Source organism: Adiantum capillus-veneris, chromosome 5, assembly GCF_014529385.1.
Source record: "Adiantum capillus-veneris isolate H3 chromosome 5, ASM1452938v2, whole genome shotgun sequence".
NCBI lineage: Eukaryota > Viridiplantae > Streptophyta > Polypodiopsida > Polypodiales > Pteridaceae > Adiantum > Adiantum capillus-veneris.
The window spans coordinates 74,124,343-74,147,053 of record NC_140935.1 but is presented as its reverse complement, the minus strand read 5'-3'; the positions used below and the strand labels follow the sequence as shown (position 1 = coordinate 74,147,053).

The window sequence follows — 22,711 nt, the reverse complement described above, 5'->3', positions numbered from 1 at the left end:
GGCCTAAAATCTTATTTGTAGCGGAAATTAGCATGAACATAGTGGGCATTTCATTAGAATAGATTCCTAATGAGAATTACAAGAGTGCTTGGGTGGAGAGAGCAACAAAAAGCATAACACCTAGTTAGATAGCATCGACAATACTTTCAAAAGAGAGAGCAATTAAGCTATTGACAACAGTTGAGGACCGGATTTGCATGGAGCCGGTCCCCCCTCCAAAAGGCTTTGTATTATGGTTTCTCCCATCAAGAGAGACATTGTACAATACAATTCTTTGTGTTCCTTCAAGACTAGCTAGTGCAATGAAGATGGAAGCTTCATACACCAAGCAAAACACTTAATCAAACACAACTTGAATTATCCCCGTTCTCAGACCCAAGACCTCACACACCTTCGAAGATGGTGAGAGCTAGCAGGGTATGAGAGTAGATTGAGAGGAAAAAGAAGTATCTTACGAGAAAGAAGTACATCTCCTCACATAATCACTCATATTAGCATAGCTTAGCTTAGTAATTAGCTTGGTAGAGAAGATGAGCATGCATTGAAGCTTGGCTCTTGGTTGGATTTGCATCCACATGCCAAGAGAGTGTTGATGTAGGCTTCTATCTCACAAGCTTGGAGTAGGTGATGAGCTCTCCATTAAAGCTTGGGAGGAGATAGAGTATTTTCCCTTCACACATGGTCAAGTGTGAGAGTGTGAGTGTCAATGCCCAGCAAAAATCAGCCCCCTCTCTCTCTTGGGCGAGCCCTAGCTGCTAAGTTAGTCTGGCTTTTGCCTCATTGGACCTCCCCAGGTCAAGCCAATAGGTATTAAGCAGCATAAGTGATAGCCTTCTGACATGTGTCCCCCTTTCCCCTTTTGTGAGAGCTTTAGATAATTAAATAATTAAACTAAACTCTCATTGGACCTCTTTGCCTCCTGGCCAATAGGAATCAGGCAAGCCATGGGGCTCCTGAATGCTCATTGGACCCCTTGGGAGACTGCCCAATAGTCTTCTAGGACACTTAATTCTTATTGGTTTCTTTTATTAAATGTTTTTAAATTAATTAAACTAGATTTACTCTAGCCTAATTCTCATTGGTCCACTTCAAGGGTCTTCCAATAGGAATTGGGCACACCTTGTGGGCATCTGGCCTAGGGAGCTGACATGTGTCCCTCATTCCCTTTGTGTAAAGGGAGCCTGTGTGTGTGTGTGTGTGGCTTTCTCTCTCATCCCCTAGCTTTGGGGCTCGCCCCCTCCCATGTAGGGATGTAGAAAGACTTTTTGGGCACACACTAAGCATCCAATTTTCCCTAAGGTTGACCTTTGGACACAACCTTTGAATTTTGGAACCCTAGCATTTTGGAAGTCTTAATGGGCTGAACCTTAGGGTCTTTTTAGCCCATTGTTTCACATGGCTCTTTTGCAGATGGCCCCCCCTTTGGATCCCTATTTTCCCTCCTTTGGATCCCTACTATGGCCGGTCTGCTAACTTAACCAATATTCTAGCTTTTTCTCCCTTGGCACTTCCCCACATTAAATGATCAGTTTAATATGAGAAAATCATTTAGGAGAATTAGATATTGATTATTATGACATTACCTCTCTCTTGAAATCATAGTCGTCTTCGACTATGGTGTAGAGAAGATAAAGCATATGCATGAGTCCTTTTCTTAGCGGGTAGAGGATCCCTATGTTACCCTACGACATCATTCCATAATGGATGACTAGTCCATTTGGTGCTTGAGAGCCTGAGGCTGCCGCAAGCATGTCTGCACATTAGTCCTATCAGTCTTCCATAGTAGAGTGACAAGCTCTACTTGGTGTTCGGGAGACGTCGTCTCCGCAAACTTGATCTAAGCATGCATACTACTTCATTTTTGTGCACAAATAAAGAAAAAGAGAGTCTTATAAGACAAAAAATTTTGTTCATTTTTAACATTTTGTACATTTGCTTACTCTTGGGAAGCATTGTAAGCATTGACAAGGTTTAGGTTATCCTTTAATTGTATGCCTTGCATCCATCTAGCATCTTCAAAAGGATAATTCTTAAACTTAATAAGATATCGTCGGATAGTCTTACCGCCTCTTAATACCTTGTCTTCATGTCGGAGAATGGACTCGGGCTGCAGCACCTCCTCGTGGTCCTCGATCTCCGGTGGGTCTTCAATAGTTGGTTCTTGAGGTGGCTCTCCTTTGTAAGGCTTCAAGAGGCTCACATGAAAAGCATTGTGTATGAGCCAATGATTGGGCAACTTAAGTTGATAGGCCATCTCATTGATTGGCCTAAGAATCTGGAAGGGACCATAGTACCTTTTTGCTAATTTAGCATAGTACTTTTGGTGGCCCGTAGGATTCTTGCCCGTCGTGTGCCTTAATCGAGCTTTGGGAAACTTTAACAAGACCCAATCGTTTTCTTTAAAGGCTTGGGCTCTTCTGTGCTTGTCAGCAGCAGCCTTTTGCCTTTGCTGTGAGATAGAGATAGCATCCTTAATCTTTTGGAAAGATTCTTGTAGGTCTCGGCTATACTCATCTGCAGCGAAGATCTTCCCATGTACCTTAAGTAGCAAGGGACTTTTTGATCTTCCCTCAATTACCTCGAAAGGTGCTTTTCCTGTAGAAGTATGTACAGTGTTATTGTAAGCATACTCTACTAAGGGTAAGTACTTCTCCCATTGGGATCTTTGATCTACTTCCGTTACATAGGCTTTTAGTAGATCGAGAATAGTTAGGTTAGCTATTTCACTTTGGCCATCAGTTTGTGGATGATAGGCCGAAGAGAAGTTTAGCCTTGTCCCTAAATTCTCAAAGAGACCCTTCCAGAAATTACTGGTCATTCTAGGATCTCTATCCGACACTATGGACATTGGCAAGCCATGGTACTTGAAAATTTGTGAAATGAAGAGGGTTGCCATTTGATGGGCTTTGATAGTCTTTTTGACAGGTATAAAATGAGCTTGTTTACTGAACCTGTCTACTATCGTCCATATTCCCGTATTCCCATGGATAGACTTAGGCAATCCAAAGATAAAATCCATGGATATGCTCTCCCACGGTGAATTAGGGATTGGCAAGGGTTGAAGCAATCCAAGTTGCTTCCCTCTATCAAATTTTGTCTTTTGACATACCACACATTTGGAAACATACTCATGTATGTTCACTTTCATGGTAGGCCAATAGAAATATGTTTCAATTCCCTTTAGGGTAGACTGAATCCCTCTATGCCCCGCATATGGGGGAGCATGAGATTCATACATTACTTTCTCACGTAGTGAGTTAGTAACGCATAGTCTATTGCCATAGAGAAGATAACCATCTTGTAAAGTAAATGGTTCTTCTTTCTTCCCTAATGCAAGGGCTGAAATCACATCTCTAAAATCGGGATCAATAGCATACTCATCTATCATTGAAGATAGATCATTGTGAGTTGCTATGGAAACCGCATTCACTCTCGGTCGTCTTGAGAGTGCATCGGCTACTTGATTATGCTTGCCAGCAATGTGAGCAATATGAAAATGAAATTGCGAAAGGAAATTTGCCCACCTCATTTGTTTGTCGGAGAGCTTGGTCTGCGTCATGAAGTACTTAAGACTTTGGTGATCCGTTCGCAGAATGAAAGGAGTCCCCAATAAATAGTGCTTCCATGAGTCTAAGGCATGTAGAACTGCAAGGAGTTCTTTTTCGTATATGCCTAGAGCTTGCTCAACAGGGTCGAGCCTTCGACTCTCATAGCCTATGGCGTGCCCTTCTTGGAGCAAAACAGCCCCAAGGCAATCACCACAAGCATCACATTGGACCTCAAATGGTTTTGAGAGATCCGGTAGTGTAAGCACAGGTTGAGAGATAAGCTTTTCTTTAAGCTTTTCGAAAGCATTGTTTTCCTTAGCAGACCACGTATACCTAACATTTTTCTTTGTTAGGTCATGTAATGGTCTCGCAATTTGTGAGAACTTTTCTATGAAGCGTCTATAGTATGCACACATACCTATAAAGCTTCTTAGTTCATGAAGATTCCTTGGTTTAGGCCATCCTTTTATTACCTCTAACTTGGATGAATCCATTTGGATTCCATCTTGAGAGATAATGTGACCTAAATATTGAATCTCTTGCAAGAAAAATTCACTTTTCTTTCGATTAACATAAAGTTTACTCTCTCTTAAAACTTGAAATATTACCTGGAGGTGTTGCTTGTGTTCCTCTAGTGAATTAGAGTAGATGATAATATCATCAAAGCACACTCCAGTGAAGGTTCGATGAGGTCTGAACAGCTTCTCCATCAAGCGGTTAAATGTGACTGGTGCATTAGTCAAGCCAAAAGGCATGACAATGTATTCGTAAAGACCAAATGTAGTACGAAATGCGGTCTTTACAATGTCTTGATCAACTATCCTTATTTGATGATAGCCACTTTTTAGGTCAATCCTACTGAAGTAGGTCGATCCTTGTAGCTTATCAAATAGGTCTTCTACCCGTGGAACGGGAAACCTATTCTTGATAGTGATCCTATTTAGTGCTCTATAGTCGACACACATACGATATGTGCCGTCTTTCTTTTGCACTAATAGCACAGGTGAGCAAAATGGAGATGAGCTAGGCCTAACCATGCCCTTCTCAATTAACTCATGCACTTGCCGCATAATCTCCTCTTGTTGAGCTTGAGAAACTCTATAAGGAGGTTTGTTAGGCGGTGAACTTCCTGGAAGAAGTTCAATTGCATGGTCGTCATTACCTCGTTTAGGAGGTAGCTCACAAGGGATGTCGTCGATAAAGACATCTTGAAACCCCTTGTGAACATTGGATAACTCTAATTCCTTTTGGTTGCTTTTATTTTCTTTTGCTAAAGCATTAGGTTCATTTTGAGAATCTTTAACAAAAATCATGTACACGGAAATAGAGCTCTTTATTGACTTGTTGAAAGCTGGTGTATGTACAATGGGGATGGTGTTACCCATCTCCCTAGCATCTATATACATGTCCTTTTCCTTGAACTTAAAGGAGATTCTCCTTTCAGGAAATTTAACATGGGCAGCCAGACGGTCAAACCATGGTGCCCCTAGGATTACATCCTCATGCTTGAGAGGAGAGATAAAGAAATCCTCTTTGTCCACATAGCCTTGGACATGAAGCCTCAATTTCCCGATTAAGGGAGTGACTGAAGCTTCTTGCCCCTTGAAGGCACTGTCTGCGGGTAGGATATCTCCCATCTCGTAGGATTGTATGCCTAGCTTGGTGGCTAACTCCATAGATATGAAATTGTGAGTAGAACCAGGGTCAAAGAGAATAAAAGCATCATGTTCTCTTACCTTTCCCCAAGCATGGCATAGAGGAGATCCTTTGTGGTGAGTTTGGTGAATCTCCTCCTCTTGGATTTCAACCAAAGAAGCTCTAGGAGGATCTTGGCGGTTGTTCTTTTGGGGACAAGCGCGGTACGCATGCCCTTGTTCGCCGCACTTGAAACACCGGTTATCTTTACGATAACGCTCAAGCTCTTCAGGAGAGAGTTTATTCTTTCCTTTGTAAACTCCCTTCTCTTTAGCTTTGTTGGAATTGCCCTTAGGAGACTTTTGGACATTGTCCTTCCCCTTAGGCTCATTGGAACCTTTGTTTTCCGGGGGCTTATTATTTCTTTTACCCCCCGTTTGGAAATTGATTCGCGAGGCCACCATAGTATGGTGTATTACCGCCGATATGGTACGTGGCCTTTGGGAGTTGACATACTCCGCCATTTCTTCGGTTAAGCCCGCACAAAATTGTTGCTTTTGCTCTCCAAAATCCAACTTTTTGAAGACAGTGGCTTTGAGTTGTAGGTCCCAAAACTTGTCTACATATTTATGGATGGATTCATTGGGAGAGAGCTTTAAGCTTCGCCATTCGGTGAGTACTTTGTCTTTGGCATCGGTGGCCAAAAACTGCTTCATAATGGAAGCTCTTAAAGCCTTCCATGTTCGTGGAGCTTCACCGTTGGCTCGTAGGCTAGACCACCATTGTCTGGCGGACTTTTGAAAGTGCATAGCTACATGGCGTAGCTTAGAGGACTCCATGAAGCCCTCATCTCCAAACGCCACATCGAATTGCTGGATAAAGGCCAAAACTTTGTCTGTAGCACCGAAGGTGCCATCATAGGTGAGGAAAGAGATGCTCTTCCCTCCCTCTTTGAATTTCTTCAGCTTGGACGACCTCTTCCATGCGGCATAGGATTTCCTATGGCCTCTTCTTTTTGATGGTTCAAAAGTTGCACCATCACTTTCTTCAGAAGATGAAGAATTTGAAGGAGGTGGAGAAGAGGGTGACCTCTTTCTCGCCTTTTTCTTGTCTTGATCTTTGTCGTCTTCACCATAGCTTTCATAAGAGGAAGAGGATGAAGAAGATGGAGAAGAGGGTGTCCTCTTTCTCGCCTTTTTCTTCTCTTGCTTTTTATCATCCCTCTTTGAATTATGGCGTGGAGAAGAGTGTGATGGTCTTCTCCGCTTTGGTGGTGATGGAGAGCGTTTAGCCCGCCGTCTTCGTGGAGCCATCTCCGCCGAGGTGGCGGGAGACTCGCTTCTTTCTCGTTCCTTTGGTGGAGGCTCTTGAGTTCTCCTTTGGGAAGGAGATGCATCATCAAGAAGTAAGTTCTTGAGCCCTTCATATGGATTCTCTTCTTCTTCCCGAATCGGAGAGAGACCTCTTTTGGTAGTCTCACAAGGAGGCTTCCTAGGTGTTCTCTCGTCATGGTGATGAGCTTGGAGAATCCCGTGAGCACGGAGCTGCCGTTGCACTTCACTTTGGAGAGATGGATTGCCCATGGCTTGTTGAAGCCTAGAAACAAGATAATTAACAAGCATTGAAGCATCATTAGTAGCTTGCTCATGAGCAAAATCAAAGTTATCAACATTAATTTCACTCTCTTTAATATTGTCAGCCATTCTAACAACTTTTAGGTGTAAACTTTTTAGGTGTACTTTGGCACTTCAAGCCCTAGTTGCTACTCCTCTTTACCCCTTTAGAAAAAGCACTCAAGCTACTGTACCCGCGGCTCGAATACCATTAATTGCAAGGAATAGAAGAGAGGGTCTTTCGACACCAAAACAGCACCGGCTCCTGTCAAGCTTCTAATAGCTCAATAGTGGTTAAGCCGTAGGCAAGCCCCATAGGACTCCACTATTAAGACCATAGCTCTCGACGGTGATGCCCCGTTAACTGCACAAAGGCAGGCGCACTGAAAGGCTGAAAAATCCCTATTCTACTTACTCACAGGCAATTAATAATACCAACCATTTGTAGCTAGCTTGAGGACCTCCCTTCTTGAGCAAGAAAAGAGAAACCTTGAGCTCTGATACCAATGTAACATTTAATGGCCTAAAATCTTATTTGTAGCGGAAATTAGCATGAACATAGTGGGCATTTCATTAGAATAGATTCCTAATGAGAATTACAAGAGTGCTTGGGTGGAGAGAGCAACAAAAAGCATAACACCTAGTTAGATAGCATCGACAATACTTTCAAAAGAGAGAGAAATTAAGCTATTGACAACAGTTGAGGACCGGATTTGCATGGAGCCGGTCCCCCCTCCAAAAGGCTTTGTATTATGGTTTCTCCCATCAAGAGAGACATTGTACAATACAATTCTTTGTGTTCCTTCAAGACTAGCTAGTGCAATGAAGATGGAAGCTTCATACACCAAGCAAAACACTTAATCAAACACAACTTGAATTATCCCCGTTCTCAGACCCAAGACCTCACACACCTTCGAAGATGGTGAGAGCTAGCAGGGTATGAGAGTAGATTGAGAGGAAAAAGAAGTATCTTACGAGAAAGAAGTACATCTCCTCACATAATCACTCATATTAGCATAGCTTAGCTTAGTAATTAGCTTGGTAGAGAAGATGAGCATGCATTGAAGCTTGGCTCTTGGTTGGATTTGCATCCACATGCCAAGAGAGTGTTGATGTAGGCTTCTATCTCACAAGCTTGGAGTAGGTGATGAGCTCTCCATTAAAGCTTGGGAGGAGATAGAGTATTTTCCCTTCACACATGGTCAAGTGTGAGAGTGTGAGTGTCAATGCCCAGCAAAAATCAGCCCCCTCTCTCTCTTGGGCGAGCCCTAGCTGCTAAGTTAGTCTGGCTTTTGCCTCATTGGACCTCCCCAGGTCAAGCCAATAGGTATTAAGCAGCATAAGTGATAGCCTTCTGACATGTGTCCCCCTTTCCCCTTTTGTGAGAGCTTTAGATAATTAAATAATTAAACTAAACTCTCATTGGACCTCTTTGCCTCCTGGCCAATAGGAATCAGGCAAGCCATGGGGCTCCTGAATGCTCATTGGACCCCTTGGGAGACTGCCCAATAGTCTTCTAGGACACTTAATTCTTATTGGTTTCTTTTATTAAATGTTTTTAAATTAATTAAACTAGATTTACTCTAGCCTAATTCTCATTGGTCCACTTCAAGGGTCTTCCAATAGGAATTGGGCACACCTTGTGGGCATCTGGCCTAGGGAGCTGACATGTGTCCCTCATTCCCTTTGTGTAAAGGGAGCCTGTGTGTGTGTGTGTGTGGCTTTCTCTCTCATCCCCTAGCTTTGGGGCTCGCCCCCTCCCATGTAGGGATGTAGAAAGACTTTTTGGGCACACACTAAGCATCCAATTTTCCCTAAGGTTGACCTTTGGACACAACCTTTGAATTTTGGAACCTTAGCATTTTGGAAGTCTTAATGGGCTGAACCTTAGGGTCTTTTTAGCCCATTGTTTCACATGGCTCTTTTGCAGATGGCCCCCCCTTTGGATCCCTATTTTCCCTCCTTTGGATCCCTACTGTGGCCGGTCTGCTAACTTAACCAATATTCTAGCTTTTTCTCCCTTGGCACTTCCCCACATTAAATGATCAGTTTAATATGAGAAAATCATTTAGGAGAATTAGATATTGATTATTATGACATGATCGCTCTCTCCCCTTTTGCCTAGTGGAGTGTAAGCTCCTGTTACCTTGATCTCTGAGATCTACTTTTCAAATCCGTGTCCAACCACCTCCAATCCGACGCCGCCAAGCATCGAACTTCGTCGCCACCGAGAGATCGCCGCCGCCTAGCCATAGTTCTTATTGGACTTGGCATGAACAATACTTTTGCAAGAGAGAGAATTTAGAGAAAATGACAACATTTGAGGACCGGATTTATGTGGAGCCGGTCCTCCCTCCAATAGGCATTTGTATTATAGTTTCTCCCATCAAGAGAGACTTGTTACAATACAATCTTTGTGTTCCTTATGACCTAGGTGATGCAATGAAGATGGAAAGCTTCATGCATCACGAGCATAACATAAACTTTGTGGAAAGTATTAACTATCCCAAGCCTCAGTCTGAAGACGAACACCTTCGAAGGTGGAGAGAGCTAGCAGGGAATGAGGGTAGGGAAGAGGAAGAAGAAACATTTCATAGGAGAAAGAACTAGTTCCTCACTTATCATCACTCTTCTTGCTAGCATACATAATAGCATAGTAATGAAGATGGAGAAGATGGCAAACTTAAGCATTGAATCATGGATCTTGGTTGGATTTGCATTCCATAGCCAAGAGTGTTGGTGTAGGCTCTCAACCTCTCTACTTTCTTGGAGAAGTATAGGGAGCTCTTGCACTTTGCATTTCACACAATGAGAGTGTGTGTGGGAGAGTATACCCCTCAAGCAGGCCCCCTACTTGCTTTGGTCGACCCCCCCTTGTAGCTCATGCTTGAAGCTCATTGGACCCCTCCAGGCCTAGCCAATCACAAACAAGAGTCATACCAAGCAACAAGGGTAGCCTTGGGACAAGTGTCCCCCTTTCCCCTTTGAGAGAGAGAGCTTGATAAATGCTAAATCAATTAATTAAATCCACTAAATTATAATTGGACCCCTTGGGTGGCCAATCAATAGGCTTTAGGCACACCATGAGGGTAACCTAGCTAGGGGCTTGACATGTGTCCTACTTGCCTCTTGGGCAAGGGGTGCCCTTTGGGAGAGAGGGTGGCCAAGAAACCACCCCCCCTTCTTGCATGGCTCGCCCCCTCCTTGTAGGGATTTGCTTTGACTTTTGTGCCACCTCAAGCCCCTCAACCTTGGGCCCAATTCTCACCACAAGCTTGGTCCTTAAGCCCCTCAAGCTTGGGATGGGTTCCCACCTCCAATACATCCCTAGCATCTCAAGCATGACAAGCACCTCAAGCATCTCAGTCATCAGGCATGACAAGCACCTCAAGCTTGGGCCGGGTTCCCACCTCAAGCACAACCCTAGCTTACCTAAGGTCAAAGGACTTTTAACACTAACTATTGGAGGTCTTCAATGAAGTTAACCCTAAGGTCTTTATGCTCCATCGGTTAGCCTTGCTCTTTGATATACCATCTCTCATTTGGGCCCCTTTACCATTGGCCCCGTGTTGAGATAGATCTATAAGCACATGTCTATATCCTAATCCTTGTTCTCGTTTATTCTCCCACATTAAATGATCAGTTTAATATGAGAAAATCATTTGGGGTGGTTAGATATTAGATTTTATGACACAGTAGATGCACATCAATATTGCACTAACCGCATAAACATACATCCTATATCGATGCCAAAAATATGGGGCACGAGGGATTCACTAGTAGTAATAGGGGGATGCCGCCTGCGTGCAACAAAATTGCCTTTTTAACCCCTATATACAAGACCCTCCTACGTAAAATCTATCCATTTGGCCTTAGAAAACGCCCATATTGTACACACACTTGATACCATACGGTAACCCTTAGTAAATACCCCGTGCTATGGGGATGTCGGGGGCTCGCTCCAAAACCTGTATCACCAAAAGGATCTCCACATCATGTGACAGAGATTGCAAAAGAGTCTGCAACGAAAACCTGTACGTAGAAGAACCGACGAAGGTAGACCACCCTGTTGTCTGAACGGAATATCTCTCAAACCGTGCAAAATTTGCAAAAGCTACCTTCTGCAAAGTTGTAGACCGCATGAAAACGGTTGGGAATCATGGAAATGGACAAGAGAATGTGTTTTTACAGGTCAAAACAGATCTATAAAAATCTGGAGCTTATACTTCACAACCTACAGGCAGTCGGAGTGACGCATCTCAAAATTGGTGAAGATTTTGAGAAAACTTTCTTCTGCAAAGTTGAAGAGGACAAAAAATCGATATTCACGCGAGGAAATTGGCTTGAATAAAGACGTTTTGATAGGCCAAAACATATCTACAAAAACGTGCTGCACTTTTTGCTGCTTCTCTTCATGTTTCCCTGCTTGAGCTCCAATGGTGCTCCCCATCCCTGAGCTCTGATACCAGTTGAAGTGTGCATGCGAGAGCGTATGTGTGTAGCAGTGGAGAAGAGAGAAGAAGAGAGGAGACACAGGTTTGGGTGGACTCCAAACACAATAGTGTTAGGGTTATGAGTCCTTATTGTTTTATGTAGAATGAATGGTCAATGTTAGTTCCTAGTTAGTCTCCGGCTGTCCAACACTCAGACACGGCACATTGGGCTTTACCACCCCAACATTTATAACCCTCTCTCTCTCTCTCTCTCTCTCTCTCTCTCTCTCTCTCTCTCTCTCTCTCTCTCTCTCTCGTGCATCTAGGTAAGTGAGCGCTAGCGCTCGCTCATCTAGGTGGGCATGAGAGAGATCGTGTTATGGTTTGGGGGAGGGAGAGAGAGAGAGAGAGAGAGAGAGAGAGAGAGAGAGAGAGAGAGAGAGTTAAGTGGTCCGAATTTTAAGTTGAATATATTATAGCTATAAAGATAGAAACGAAGGTGTGAGGGAGAGAGACAGAGAGTTAAGGGATTAGAATTTTAAAATGAATATAGTAGAGAGATAGAGATAGAGAGAAAGATGAGAGAGAGAGAGGGGGGGGGAGTGAGGAATAGAGGGAGAGAGAGTGAGAGGTTGCAGATCAAAGATTTGTGCTCGGCTTTTAGTTCTCTCTAAAGATGGCCAAGAAATATGATGTTGGCACGAGCGTTGAGTTCATTTACAATGGAGAAGCGATTGGTACAAGTCGAAAGGAGAAGACTTCAAACTTGGCTAAGTTACATGGAAGAAAATTTCCTTCATGTTGCTTTTCTGTTGCTGTGTTAGAAGTATATGATGGCAAAGGATGCTCCTCTGCCTCATGTTCCTTCAACGAAGGAATTAATGAATACTCTAAAGAAGGCAGAGAAAAGCCTTGTTGCGTGGTCAAAAACTGATCTAGTAATTTCTCTGTTCATTACTATAGAGACTATGGAGTTTACTATATTTGAGTATAATTTATCAAATAGGTGTTAGAAGTTTTCTTGATAATTAATCAACACTATGTTCTCTTTTTTAATAGCGGGTCACCAAGACTGCAAGGAAAGAACAAGAAGAAATGTCTATATATGCTGCTATGAGTGTGATGCCATCTCCACCTGCATGACATCCGAGAAATCTAAAAAGAAGTGCAAAAGGAAAAGCTAAAGTGTTGGAAGGAGCATCGTCTGGATTTGTGGAGGACAAGTACAACTCCTACGAAGAAATTGATGATAGAGAAATGGAGGCTTATATGATTGCAAGGGCATATGTTGAAGGAGAATTTCCCATCAACAAAGACGTAATAGTATGACTGTTAAGAAGTGGATCGTGCTAGCTATGGTGGATGAAAGAGAAACATGGTGCAAGTGTGTGAGTGTGTGTAAGCAAGGTTATCACTCAAGTGAATTAGGTTCCAAGATAGAATTAGCTTGGACTCATAAACACAATCTTGAGTATTGACTTAGCTTAGCACAAGCTCACCATAGACAAGCATGTAGTGCAAAATGGAGCTGTTGTTTATTCATTCATGAAATGAGATTTAAGTAGCTCTACAGTCTTGCTCCACAGTATGTGGGATAAATCCACTCTCCTCTCCTTGACTCACATCTTAGGACAAAACTCACACTTTCAAACAATCCTCCCCTTGAGGTTTGGACTAAGACAAAATACTGAAGATGCATGATCCACACAGGCTAACAAAATCACATAGGATGGTGGTATCCACACAGGAAAATAAATTCCACAAAGGATGGTGATATCCACACAGGATGGTAAAATCCACACAAGAAAAATCCACAAAGGATGGCGATGTCCACACAGGATGATAAGCTGGTATCCACAAAGGAAAAAGTCCTCCTCTACAAATAGAGAGTCTGCATTTTCAAAATGGGTCTTCATAAAAGACAACGCTGCTTTCGTCTTTGTCCTTTTTGTCTTCTACTATGTGAGCTGATCCTATGTCAGGTCTCTTGCCTTCGTTGCTTCTACTGCTTCATGGTCTGACTTCGTATCCTCCCCTCGAACGAGTACTCTTGTCCCCCTTTTTGTGGTACAATCAAGCTTTATTCCATGCGTCATAATGACATGCAACAATATGCTAAAATATCCTCTGAAAAGGTTTATGCAAAAATTAATGCTCTCTTCCATCTTGGTCATACTCCGAGAGCCCAAGCATGCGGAATTTCTCATACAATTTGTCACAAAGTCTTCACACATGGAGAGATTTTAGCAATTTGGAAACTCTCCAATGCCAATGTCTATCCCATTACAAAAACACATAATGTCATCCATGTAGACAAATATAATTACATACATTGCAAGAAATTGTTGTGCTTGGCTGCAAGATTTCAATTTGTACTTTGGATTTTTGCTTCAATGGGAAGCTCCTCTTCCCTGTTGGTGAAGCCCCTCTTCACAGAAGTCACCTTTGGTCGGGTTCTTTGATGCCTTTGAGCAATCTTCAATGAATTCTTTTGAAGCTTTTTCCTTGATGCTCGAAGGATAAACTTGAATCTTGAGGTTGCCTTGGAGTCCCCGTTTGCTTGTAGGGTGGGAGCACCCCCTTGTGGGAATTGGAAGTTGGCCCTCGGAAATTTGCCTTGGAGCAGCGCGGGAAGTGGTCCCAATCAGTGGCTCGATCAAGCTTCAGCAGCGTGGGAAGGGCACCTTACAAAAGCCTTGAAGTTTTTACTTACCTTGGAGCTTTGAGGCCGGAAGTCAGCGTGGGAACCCTTGGAAACTTGAGGCCCTTGAGGCTCTTGAGGCAGCGCCATGGGAAGGGGGGCCCAACAGGGGCGGACCCGAAAATTTTGTTAAAAGCGGTTGAGCGCGTAGGCGGTCAGACGGCCAGGCACGGGCGGCCAGTCTTTCAAAGGTCTAGGATCTCTTTCAAAGGTAGAACAAATGTTCACATTGCATATTTTCATTGATCCCTTCGGACTTTTGTATAGGACATTGCACGCAATTGAATGGATCAGTCGACCAAAGTGGATAACGGAGGAAAGATTATATGGATTGGCATGTGCAGCTCTTCCCTCGGACAAAAAAATATTTACTCTGTGTGCGATGGCCTCTGGTGATCTGGGAGATGTTAAGAGTTTGGACATTCCTCAGACTGGTGGGTACATTATTTGATTGCCTCGTTGTTGGACTATCGAGTCATGGAGATAGATTGTGTCATTCTGACATATTCATTGTTTTCGTTGTCATAGGAGAGTCTGCTAATTTTTGAGAATGGTTGAGGATTGAACTTTTTTGGTCTTCTATTATTAGAGAGGCAGAGAATGTATACAGTTGTACCCGCAATATAAATTTGTAATTGATTGCTGGGTTGGACTTGGAGTCGTTCATCGAAGACGCTAAATTGACACATATGGGCAAGACCTTCGCTTATGGCAGGGTGTGATGAAAAAAGGAACACAGTCTGAGGTGAGCAAGGCATTGGCGGATGCAAGAAAAAGGTGTCTTTGTAGGTGTGCACAATAGACAATTGTAGTGCATCCAAGAACTTAAATATGACTCTAATAGTATTCTTGCTTGTATTAGATGGTTGCGATTCGCAAGTTCAACATAAAAGGGATCAGGAGCTTGTAGGCAATGCTTGAAATTGAAAAATCGGAGCATATTTTTAACCGAATGCAAATATCACGCAACTTTAGGAGAAGAATCTACCAGGATTTTCACTAGTTCTTGGAGTATGGTGAGGGATACTTCTCTCCAAATGAGGAGAAGGCACACAACAATGTTGTGAAGGATAGAGAGGAAAGAGTACGTGGAGCCACACAAATATCTGTAGTAGCAGAGTCCAATGTCCAAAGGCCTTAATTGAAGATGGGCCGAATGATGACAATATTTGAGAGCAACAAGGAATTCTCCTACAAACTGCACTCTATTCTTAAACTGCAAGCCAAGCGGCTGAGAGAGATACATGAGCGAGATAGAAAACTTGACGAGGAGGTGGATTGTGCACTATAAGAAGCATCATTGATTGAGCCACATCCAAACATTGTGGAGGTAGATCCTCTCGCCATTGAACTAGAGTAGATATTTCTAAGATCTACTCGCATAGTATCGATTTGTAATTTGTTGTGAACGATTGCTTTAAACAGTCTTTTGTAATTAATTAGTCATTGTGGTTCTCCGTTTTTGGTAGTTGAGCTTATCAATCGCAAGTTCCCAGCTCTCATTTTGTGATTCGTCCTCTCTCGTCTAATGTCTCTCTCTCTCTCTCTCTCTCTCTCTCTCTCTCTCTCTCTCTCTCTCCCCCTTTGTCTCTCTCCATCTCTTATCATTTTTCAAAGCACAAGTACATCTCTCTCTCTCTCTCTCTCTCTCTCTCTCTCTCTCTCTCTCTCTCTCTCTCTCTTCCCCCACGCCGCGTGCATTGCATCCTTTGATTGTTGAAACATCTAAACATGCATTGTCTTTGGTTAGCCTGAAAAATGGACCAAATGTTCCATTAGAGAAGTTCTATCCAACACCATTTAGTTTGATGCTCATAATTTCATTCAGTTGTATTCCAAGGTGAAGAATCTATTGCTTATTTTGTGAAGTCATATGATTCTCTAGCATGTGAGACTTATACACTTGTCTTAGCTTGTGTGCAAGCACATTGTTGGAAGTGCACATAAGACCTCCAATTTCCCAATCGCCACTCCATAGCGATGTCTTTCAATGTGGCGGCGAGATTTTGGGTGACGGATGGCAACATCATGGTTTTGAATCATTTAGCGGAGGGAGCTTTTTACATAAGATTGGGGAATCCAGGACAAAGTTCATAGAGATAGCTTTTTCAATAAATTTGCAAGCTATGCCATTTCCATAAAAAGCTCCCTCGAAAGCTTTCTCAAGAAGCTCTATCCATTCCCCTACTCAGGCTTACCTAGTAATGACCCCCTTAATCCGATGCTTATGACTTGATGCATGTACAACAATTCACAAGGATACATCATGCTCGATTCAACACGTCATGGTTCTCTTGGATACATTCTTGTAGGTTCAAATTGATGGGGTTTCTTGTTGTCCCCATGGTAGATTGTAAGAATGTACTGAATGTGAAGTGGTCAACCCTTTCCTTTTGTTTTGCCTTGAGGGTAGTGTCTAACCTCTTACAAGACACCTTGACAATATACAAGGAAGGTTTATAATGAACATATTTCTTCTCCAAGATAGAATTTTGAGGATCTCACTAAGTTTGCGTACATGGCTAACCAATTGCTTCGACCATGCTGCTCCAATATCTGCATCTCCTTGCATCACGCTTTCTAGTTCGCAAACCCCTCGCCATAATTGTTGCGGCCACCCTCTTCATGTGCTCGATCCTTGGATCTTTAGTCCACCGGAAGAGGAAGCCCACTTTGCTGGCCGGAGGCTGGCCCATGTGCTAAGTCTATCACTCCATAGTGCTTGACGTGTGTAGGGTGAGAACAATTGCTAGTACCTGAAGTGAGCTCTGGGGAGGCTGTTCTGACTTTCAACGAGAAGAGGTGGAAATTGAAGTGGCCGGTGGTGTGTGGACATGATGATATGGCGGTGATACAGAGGGAAAAAGAATTCCGGCAGCCGCCAACTCGGGCTCATCAACAACTACCGCGTCCTACTTTTCGTCTCTTGAAGTACACATGCTTCCCTTCTCACCCGTTCTTCTTCTTCTTCTTCCTCTCTCTCTCTCTCTCTCACACACACTCTCTCTCTCACACACACACACACGCGCGCGCGCAGGCACGCACGCGCACACAGACACCTTCTCTTTGCATTGTGAGCTGGGTCTTCTTTTCTATGTGCTATACAGGTTTCATTGGGGCTCTGCACGTGCCAGGCTTAGAGAGGAAAGATAGAGAGAGGTAATGGGGGTGAATGCTTTGCAGGAGGACGTTAATGGCAGCAGGAGTAATTTCTGCTCACTAGGGACTTGCTGGCCGGGCTCTGCCAAGATCGAGAATTCAGCCTCTATTGACAGTCCTAACCGTGGTAAGTTTCTAGTCCTCCATGTGGGTTATGGAAGGTCGAATGAAGTGGACAGAGTTTTCAAACAGACTTAGGCAGATTTTTCTTGTGCCCATAATAGCTAGCACGCATACATACAGAGAGTAACATTGTTTGAAGCTGCAATAATGAGGCTTTAGTGAAAGAGGAAAGTTCTCCTCATGGAAATGGTTTTGTTTGAACGAATGGTGAGACCTTGCCTAGGGCAGACCGATAAGATTTAGCAGCAATTGGCGAAAGTTCAAAAGCATAGAGAGGAATTGTGTATGGTTAGAAAAATGATGGTTCCCGAATACAAGTTGAAACTTGAATTGTGCTCTATTTTCTTATCATCCTAGTCTGATGTTGATGTTTTATATAGAAGAACAGATTAAAAAAAAAAAAACCTAATGTGGCCACTATCCGAGATAACAACCCTTTGCCCATTATAGATTATGTGCTTGAGCGAGTATCAGGAAAAGAAGCTTATAATTTTCTTTACAGCTTCTCCAGCTACAACCTTGTGGAAATAGCACCCCAAGATCAACATAAGACTACATTTTCCAGTGAATGGGGCACATTTACTTACAGAGTAATGCATCTAGTGCCAGTTTATGTTACACTTTACATGTCAACTTCTCATTGAGGTACATCAAACATGGGTAGCTGGACAGCCTTTGGCATGTCGTATATTTTCTTGGCAGTATGTGTTGTACTTAGAGGGATCATGGCAGTGGTTGTTTTGATCTGATACATATAGGGTCCATGGAAGTGGTTGGCATGAGAATAGAGTTAGACAAAGACAATCTTGGAACACACGGGAATGGGAACAGTCACAGGGGCTGAACTGGAAATGGGGACAGGAATGAAGAGACACATCAAATTAGCCCTATACTACATAATATTAGTTGCACAAGGCATCTTGAACCTCCAGAAGCCAATTGTTCTAAAGAAATCTACTGTAGTGTCATATGTGTGTTGCCGCTTTCAATGTGCTTCTGCATGCATTCGCTTTGCATGGCCGCCCTCGAAGGCTACTCATGAAGATGTGGCCATGCTAATGTTAAGTAAGTTACAGGATAGAGTAGAGCTAGAGAGAGGAGTGTGTTGGAGAGACTCGAGACATGTGTAGTGGAGAATCGAGCTAGAGATAGTACAGTAATAAGAGAGACTCGAGAGTAGGAAGGAGCGAAGGCAATGGAGAGCTTTGAAGATTGGAGGGAAGATTGGCCAGTCTTGACCCTTGAGGTGGAAGAGGCTTCACCTTGTCAAGATTAGAGAGGCTTGAGCTTGAGGAGAATCAAAACGGGAGACCTTGAGAAGAGGAAGCATTGATGCTCCCTTAAATAGCCTTCAAAGATCGAAAAAACAGCCCACCGACTTGGACACCCCAGAAACCTCCTCCCCCACCCAAATCCTCCACGTTTTGAGAACATGGTCCCGTTCAAACCAAACAGGCACAGAACATTTGGCTATTCTGGGGTAATGGAGCCAATTGTTCTACTGTTCCAAGGGGCCAAAACGCTGGATCCCTGTCTTTATAAATAGAATGTAGACATGCAAGTGCGAAGGTTAGAGGTGTAGTTGTTGTTTTAGCCATTTCTCCGCCTTTGAATGATTAGTAGAGCAGCATAGCTTGCTTAAAGCATAATTGACCTATTAGACACAATGTTGCAAGGTGGATAGGTACGATAAATGCGGTACAAAAAAAACGATAAAAAACGTTGTACAGTATGGGTAATCACTACCAGTACGAAAAATACGTCAAGTACTGATTACAATTAGAGGTACATGTCTACTTATGCATGGTTGCATACATGTAAATATGCATGCACACACACCGACATACATGCACACATATGCCTATATACATACATATGTCTACAACCTAATATACATGCATGCATACACGTGTATGTGTACTGGTGAGTGTGTATAAGTAACAACCAGTTACGTTAAGTACGAATACCATTACGCGTCTTTATTGTACGGTATGGGAAGAATGATAATTACCAGTTGCAACCTTGAGCTGCCAAGAACGATAAATAGACGAATGTGTGCATCAAATGCCAAATCAATATGTCCTCACCTATTCAATCTGGCACTAGCGTGCTAAGGATGCATGGTATGATCAGCTAGGGATACTCCGATATATGCTGCTAGTCCTGTGACTAGCACACACCGCAAGAATAGACTATAGTAGATTAGTTTTAAACTCAATTGTACTGTTGTACTCCTCCGGACGCTAAGTATCTAATAGCCATCAGCTTCATCATCAACTAAGTATTATAAAATTCCCTCTAGAGTAATGAGTACCCTTTGCTCAAACTTCAAAGTAAGCAAAATATCAGTACACTGACCTCTGTATCAATGTGGGTATCAATGTGCGTACTTTTTTCTTGATGTTTTTGTTTATTTTGGGGGGGTTTTGAGAGCTTATATTGATACCGAGTTCTAGACCCACGAGTGGGCATTGGTGGCTTTAGTGGGGGATGCGTTTTGTAAATACTATGCATGATGCACCTGATGGTTATATCATCTTGTGGATGACTATCACGAGTTTATAACTTGTACTTTTCTTTAGAAGTGAGTTTGGGCTTCATATTATGATGGCTTATTGACATATGAAATAAGCGTTGAAGTTTGTATTTTAGTAAGTTATCCTATGATCAATGCAGCAACAATTATGAATTATTACTATCTGACCATTTCTTAAAAGTGAATTTTGGCTTCATGATGGTGTTGATAGTCAATATTAAGCACGTACAATGGCCCATTGAAACATGCAATAAGAGTTTTTATTCTAGTATTTGAGCCTATGATCAATACTGCAACAATTATCAAGTATTAGCAGCTTGCCATTTTGCTCATTGAAACGTGAAATAAGAGTACACAGTTTCCATTCTAGTAATTGAGCCTATGATCCATACTGCAAGTATTCCCATCTGCCCATTGCTGCTATTGTTGTCATCTTGCCAATACTACATACACACTGCCGTTTCCCAACCACGAACTTGGAGCTCAAAATCCAGGCCTTTGTATTGCTGTATACTTAAATGTGTGCAGGTGTTTTTTTCCCTTTTTTTGGGGGGGGGGGGGATATGTTGATACCTAGCTCTATGCCCACTAATCATCACTGGTGACATCAATACGGGATGCGTGGTATTTTGTCTGTACTGTGCTTGATGGAGCATTAATTTTCCAGCGATGGCACCACAATCATATACTTTGCTCTTCCTTGGGTGAATGAGGGTGTTCCTTGATTAACCCATGTATATACTAGTTTAGACTTCGTAAGATTCACCATTTGTCATTCGGAAAAAAGGCAATGCACTATTTTGATTAGTTGTTGATGTGAAGCAGGTAAAGGAGATGGTGCTGAGGAGATTACCACAAAACCTCCATGCAAGCAGGTTATAGGCTTTAAAGCTGCTGGAATACCTGATGCTGTCGGCTCAACAGTGGTTCCAAAGGGGGAACATCAGGTAGTGCCATCCCCTCAGCTGAGACAATTCTCATTCAATGACCTGAAGACTGCCACAAGGAATTTTCGGCCGGACAGCTTACTTGGAGAAGGAGGCTTTGGCTGTGTATTCAAAGGCTGGATAGATGAGCATGGGACGGGACCTGTTCGACCAGGGACTGGCCTCACTGTTGCCGTCAAAGCTCTTAACACGAGTGGTTTGCAGGGTCACAAAGAGTGGCTGGTAAGTAGGATTTTATGGTTCCTTGTTAAGATTTCTTTGAACAGCCTCTCAGTTAAATGTTGGCAATATCTTAACAGGCAGAAATAAATTTTCTTGGGCAATTCCATCACTCTAATCTAGTCAAGCTTGTTGGGTTTTGTATCGAAGAAGATCAGAGGCTTCTCGTGTACGAATTCATGCAAAGAGGAAGCCTGGAGAACCATCTTTTTCGTAGTAGGTGTTGGTTCATTTGCTTTTTTTTTAGCCAGCGACATTGGGCTCATTTTAATGTAATTGAATGTGTTTCTGAAATGCAGGAGGGGCATTTCCTCTCGCGTGGAATGTACGTATGAAAATTGCATTAGGAGCAGCAAGAGGCTTGGGGTTTCTTCATGGAGGAAAGAATGGGAGCAAGCCAGTTATTTATCGAGATTTTAAGACATCAAATGTACTGCTAGATCTGGTGGGTTTTAATGCTTGATTGCATGCTGCCTCTCTCTCTAGCCCTCTGTTCATGTAACCTCACTTACTGCATAACAGGATTACACAGCCAAACTTTCTGATTTTGGCCTTGCCAAAGATGGTCCAGAAGGTGACAAAAGCCACGTATCGACTCGTGTCATGGGCACATTTGGCTACGCAGCTCCAGAGTATGTCATGACAGGTATTGTTCTGTTAAACCCATTTGAAAAGAGTGCTGCAGATAACTTGTAAAGACTATGGAGGTGAGATTAATTGATGGAATCTTGGTAGGTCATTTGACAACGATGAGCGACGTATACAGCTTTGGTGTGGTGCTACTCGAGCTGTTGACAGGAAAGCGGTCAGTAGATAAGAGTAGGCCCGGCGACCAGCACAACTTGGTAGAGTGGTCTCGCTCATACCTCAGCGATAAAAAGAAACTCTCCAGGATCATGGATGCGCGTCTAGATGGTCACTATTCAATAAAGGGTTCACAAAGAGCAGGACAGCTTGCTTATGAGTGCTTGAGCCGGGACCCAAAGATGAGACCTGCAATGGCTGACGTTGTTGAAAGGCTAGAGGAGATTCAGAACCTCAAAGACATGGCAAATACAGCTAATACGCTTAAAGAAGGCGACCAGGCAATGCGTGGGGTCCATGGAATCAGGCTTGAACGGAGGTTCTCATAGCATAATGCATAGAGATTGCGGTACCTTTTCCGAGTCATCAGTTGCTTAAAGATGTTAATGGGCCTCTGCCAATGTAATGGATAGTGGGGTTGCAAGGATGGGGCTTCAATCCTAGACAATGGGGCTTCAATCCCAGAAGAGAGACCAGCCTCTAGGCTCTGCTTTATTGAGGAGAGCGACCAGCACTGTGTGATGTTTTGCAGCCCTTTCCTCTTCTGCTTGGGGGCAAAACTGTATGACTAAAACGGATGTGGTGGGACTCGAACTTTGGTCTATACATACACTTCAGAGACCCCAGTGATCGAAGATCCTGTTTGCATCGGCCCTACCTTCAATTGGCCACAACATTGTAAGGGTTTTGAAGGCACTTGAAGTCTTTGTCAAAGATTTATATTGCAGTTATTAAGTGTACATCCTCTCTTGCCATGTACAAGGCGAGGCCCTTTTTGCTCAATTGTTTTTACTGAATCAAACAGAAAACCTTGAACAGACAATCTCCAGCTTGGCTGATTGGCATAATTTTCTCGAGAGTAAGTCTTCGTAGGATTGTCAAACGTGCAGTGGAAAAGGGTGAATTGGGTGATGATCGTGTCTACAACCGCGACCAAACTTCCTCTTGGGACTGGGCAGCCAATGGCTCTTGGATCTATTGCAACCGATCTCC

General features: G+C 43.0%; 1 protein-coding gene across 2 annotated transcripts; it reads left to right on the top strand.

Annotated features, from left to right (window-relative positions):
- The first annotated feature begins 16,867 nt into the window (after positions 1–16,867).
- On the top strand, positions 16,868–22,501 carry LOC147457537 (serine/threonine-protein kinase PBL34-like). 2 transcript variants are annotated; one of them, XM_086512407.1, is made up of 6 exons: positions 16,868–17,216; positions 20,571–20,917; positions 20,995–21,130; positions 21,214–21,359; positions 21,437–21,560; positions 21,650–22,501. In XM_086512407.1, the coding sequence occupies exons 1-6, from the start codon at positions 17,093–17,095 to the stop codon at positions 22,045–22,047; spliced, it is 1,275 nt and encodes a 424-aa protein (XP_086368533.1). In that variant the 5' UTR covers positions 16,868–17,092; the 3' UTR covers positions 22,048–22,501. The 2 variants fall into 2 exon arrangements, with proteins under 2 accessions (XP_086368533.1, XP_086368534.1); XM_086512408.1 differs by having other exon boundaries at positions 16,873–17,216; positions 20,574–20,917.
- The last annotated feature ends 210 nt before the right edge of the window (positions 22,502–22,711 follow it).

Bases quoted from the DNA above. Each gene is read 5' to 3' on its own strand.
- LOC147457537 (XM_086512407.1), top strand. From the start codon at position 17,093: ATGGGGGTGAATGCTTTGCAGGAGGACGTTAATGGCAGCAGGAGTAAT. The intron at 17,217-20,570 runs GTAAGTTTCTAG...GTTGATGTGAAG, and splicing joins TATTGACAGTCCTAACCGTG to CAGGTAAAGGAGATGGTGCT. The intron at 21,131-21,213 runs GTAGGTGTTGGT...TCTGAAATGCAG, and splicing joins GGAGAACCATCTTTTTCGTA to GAGGGGCATTTCCTCTCGCG.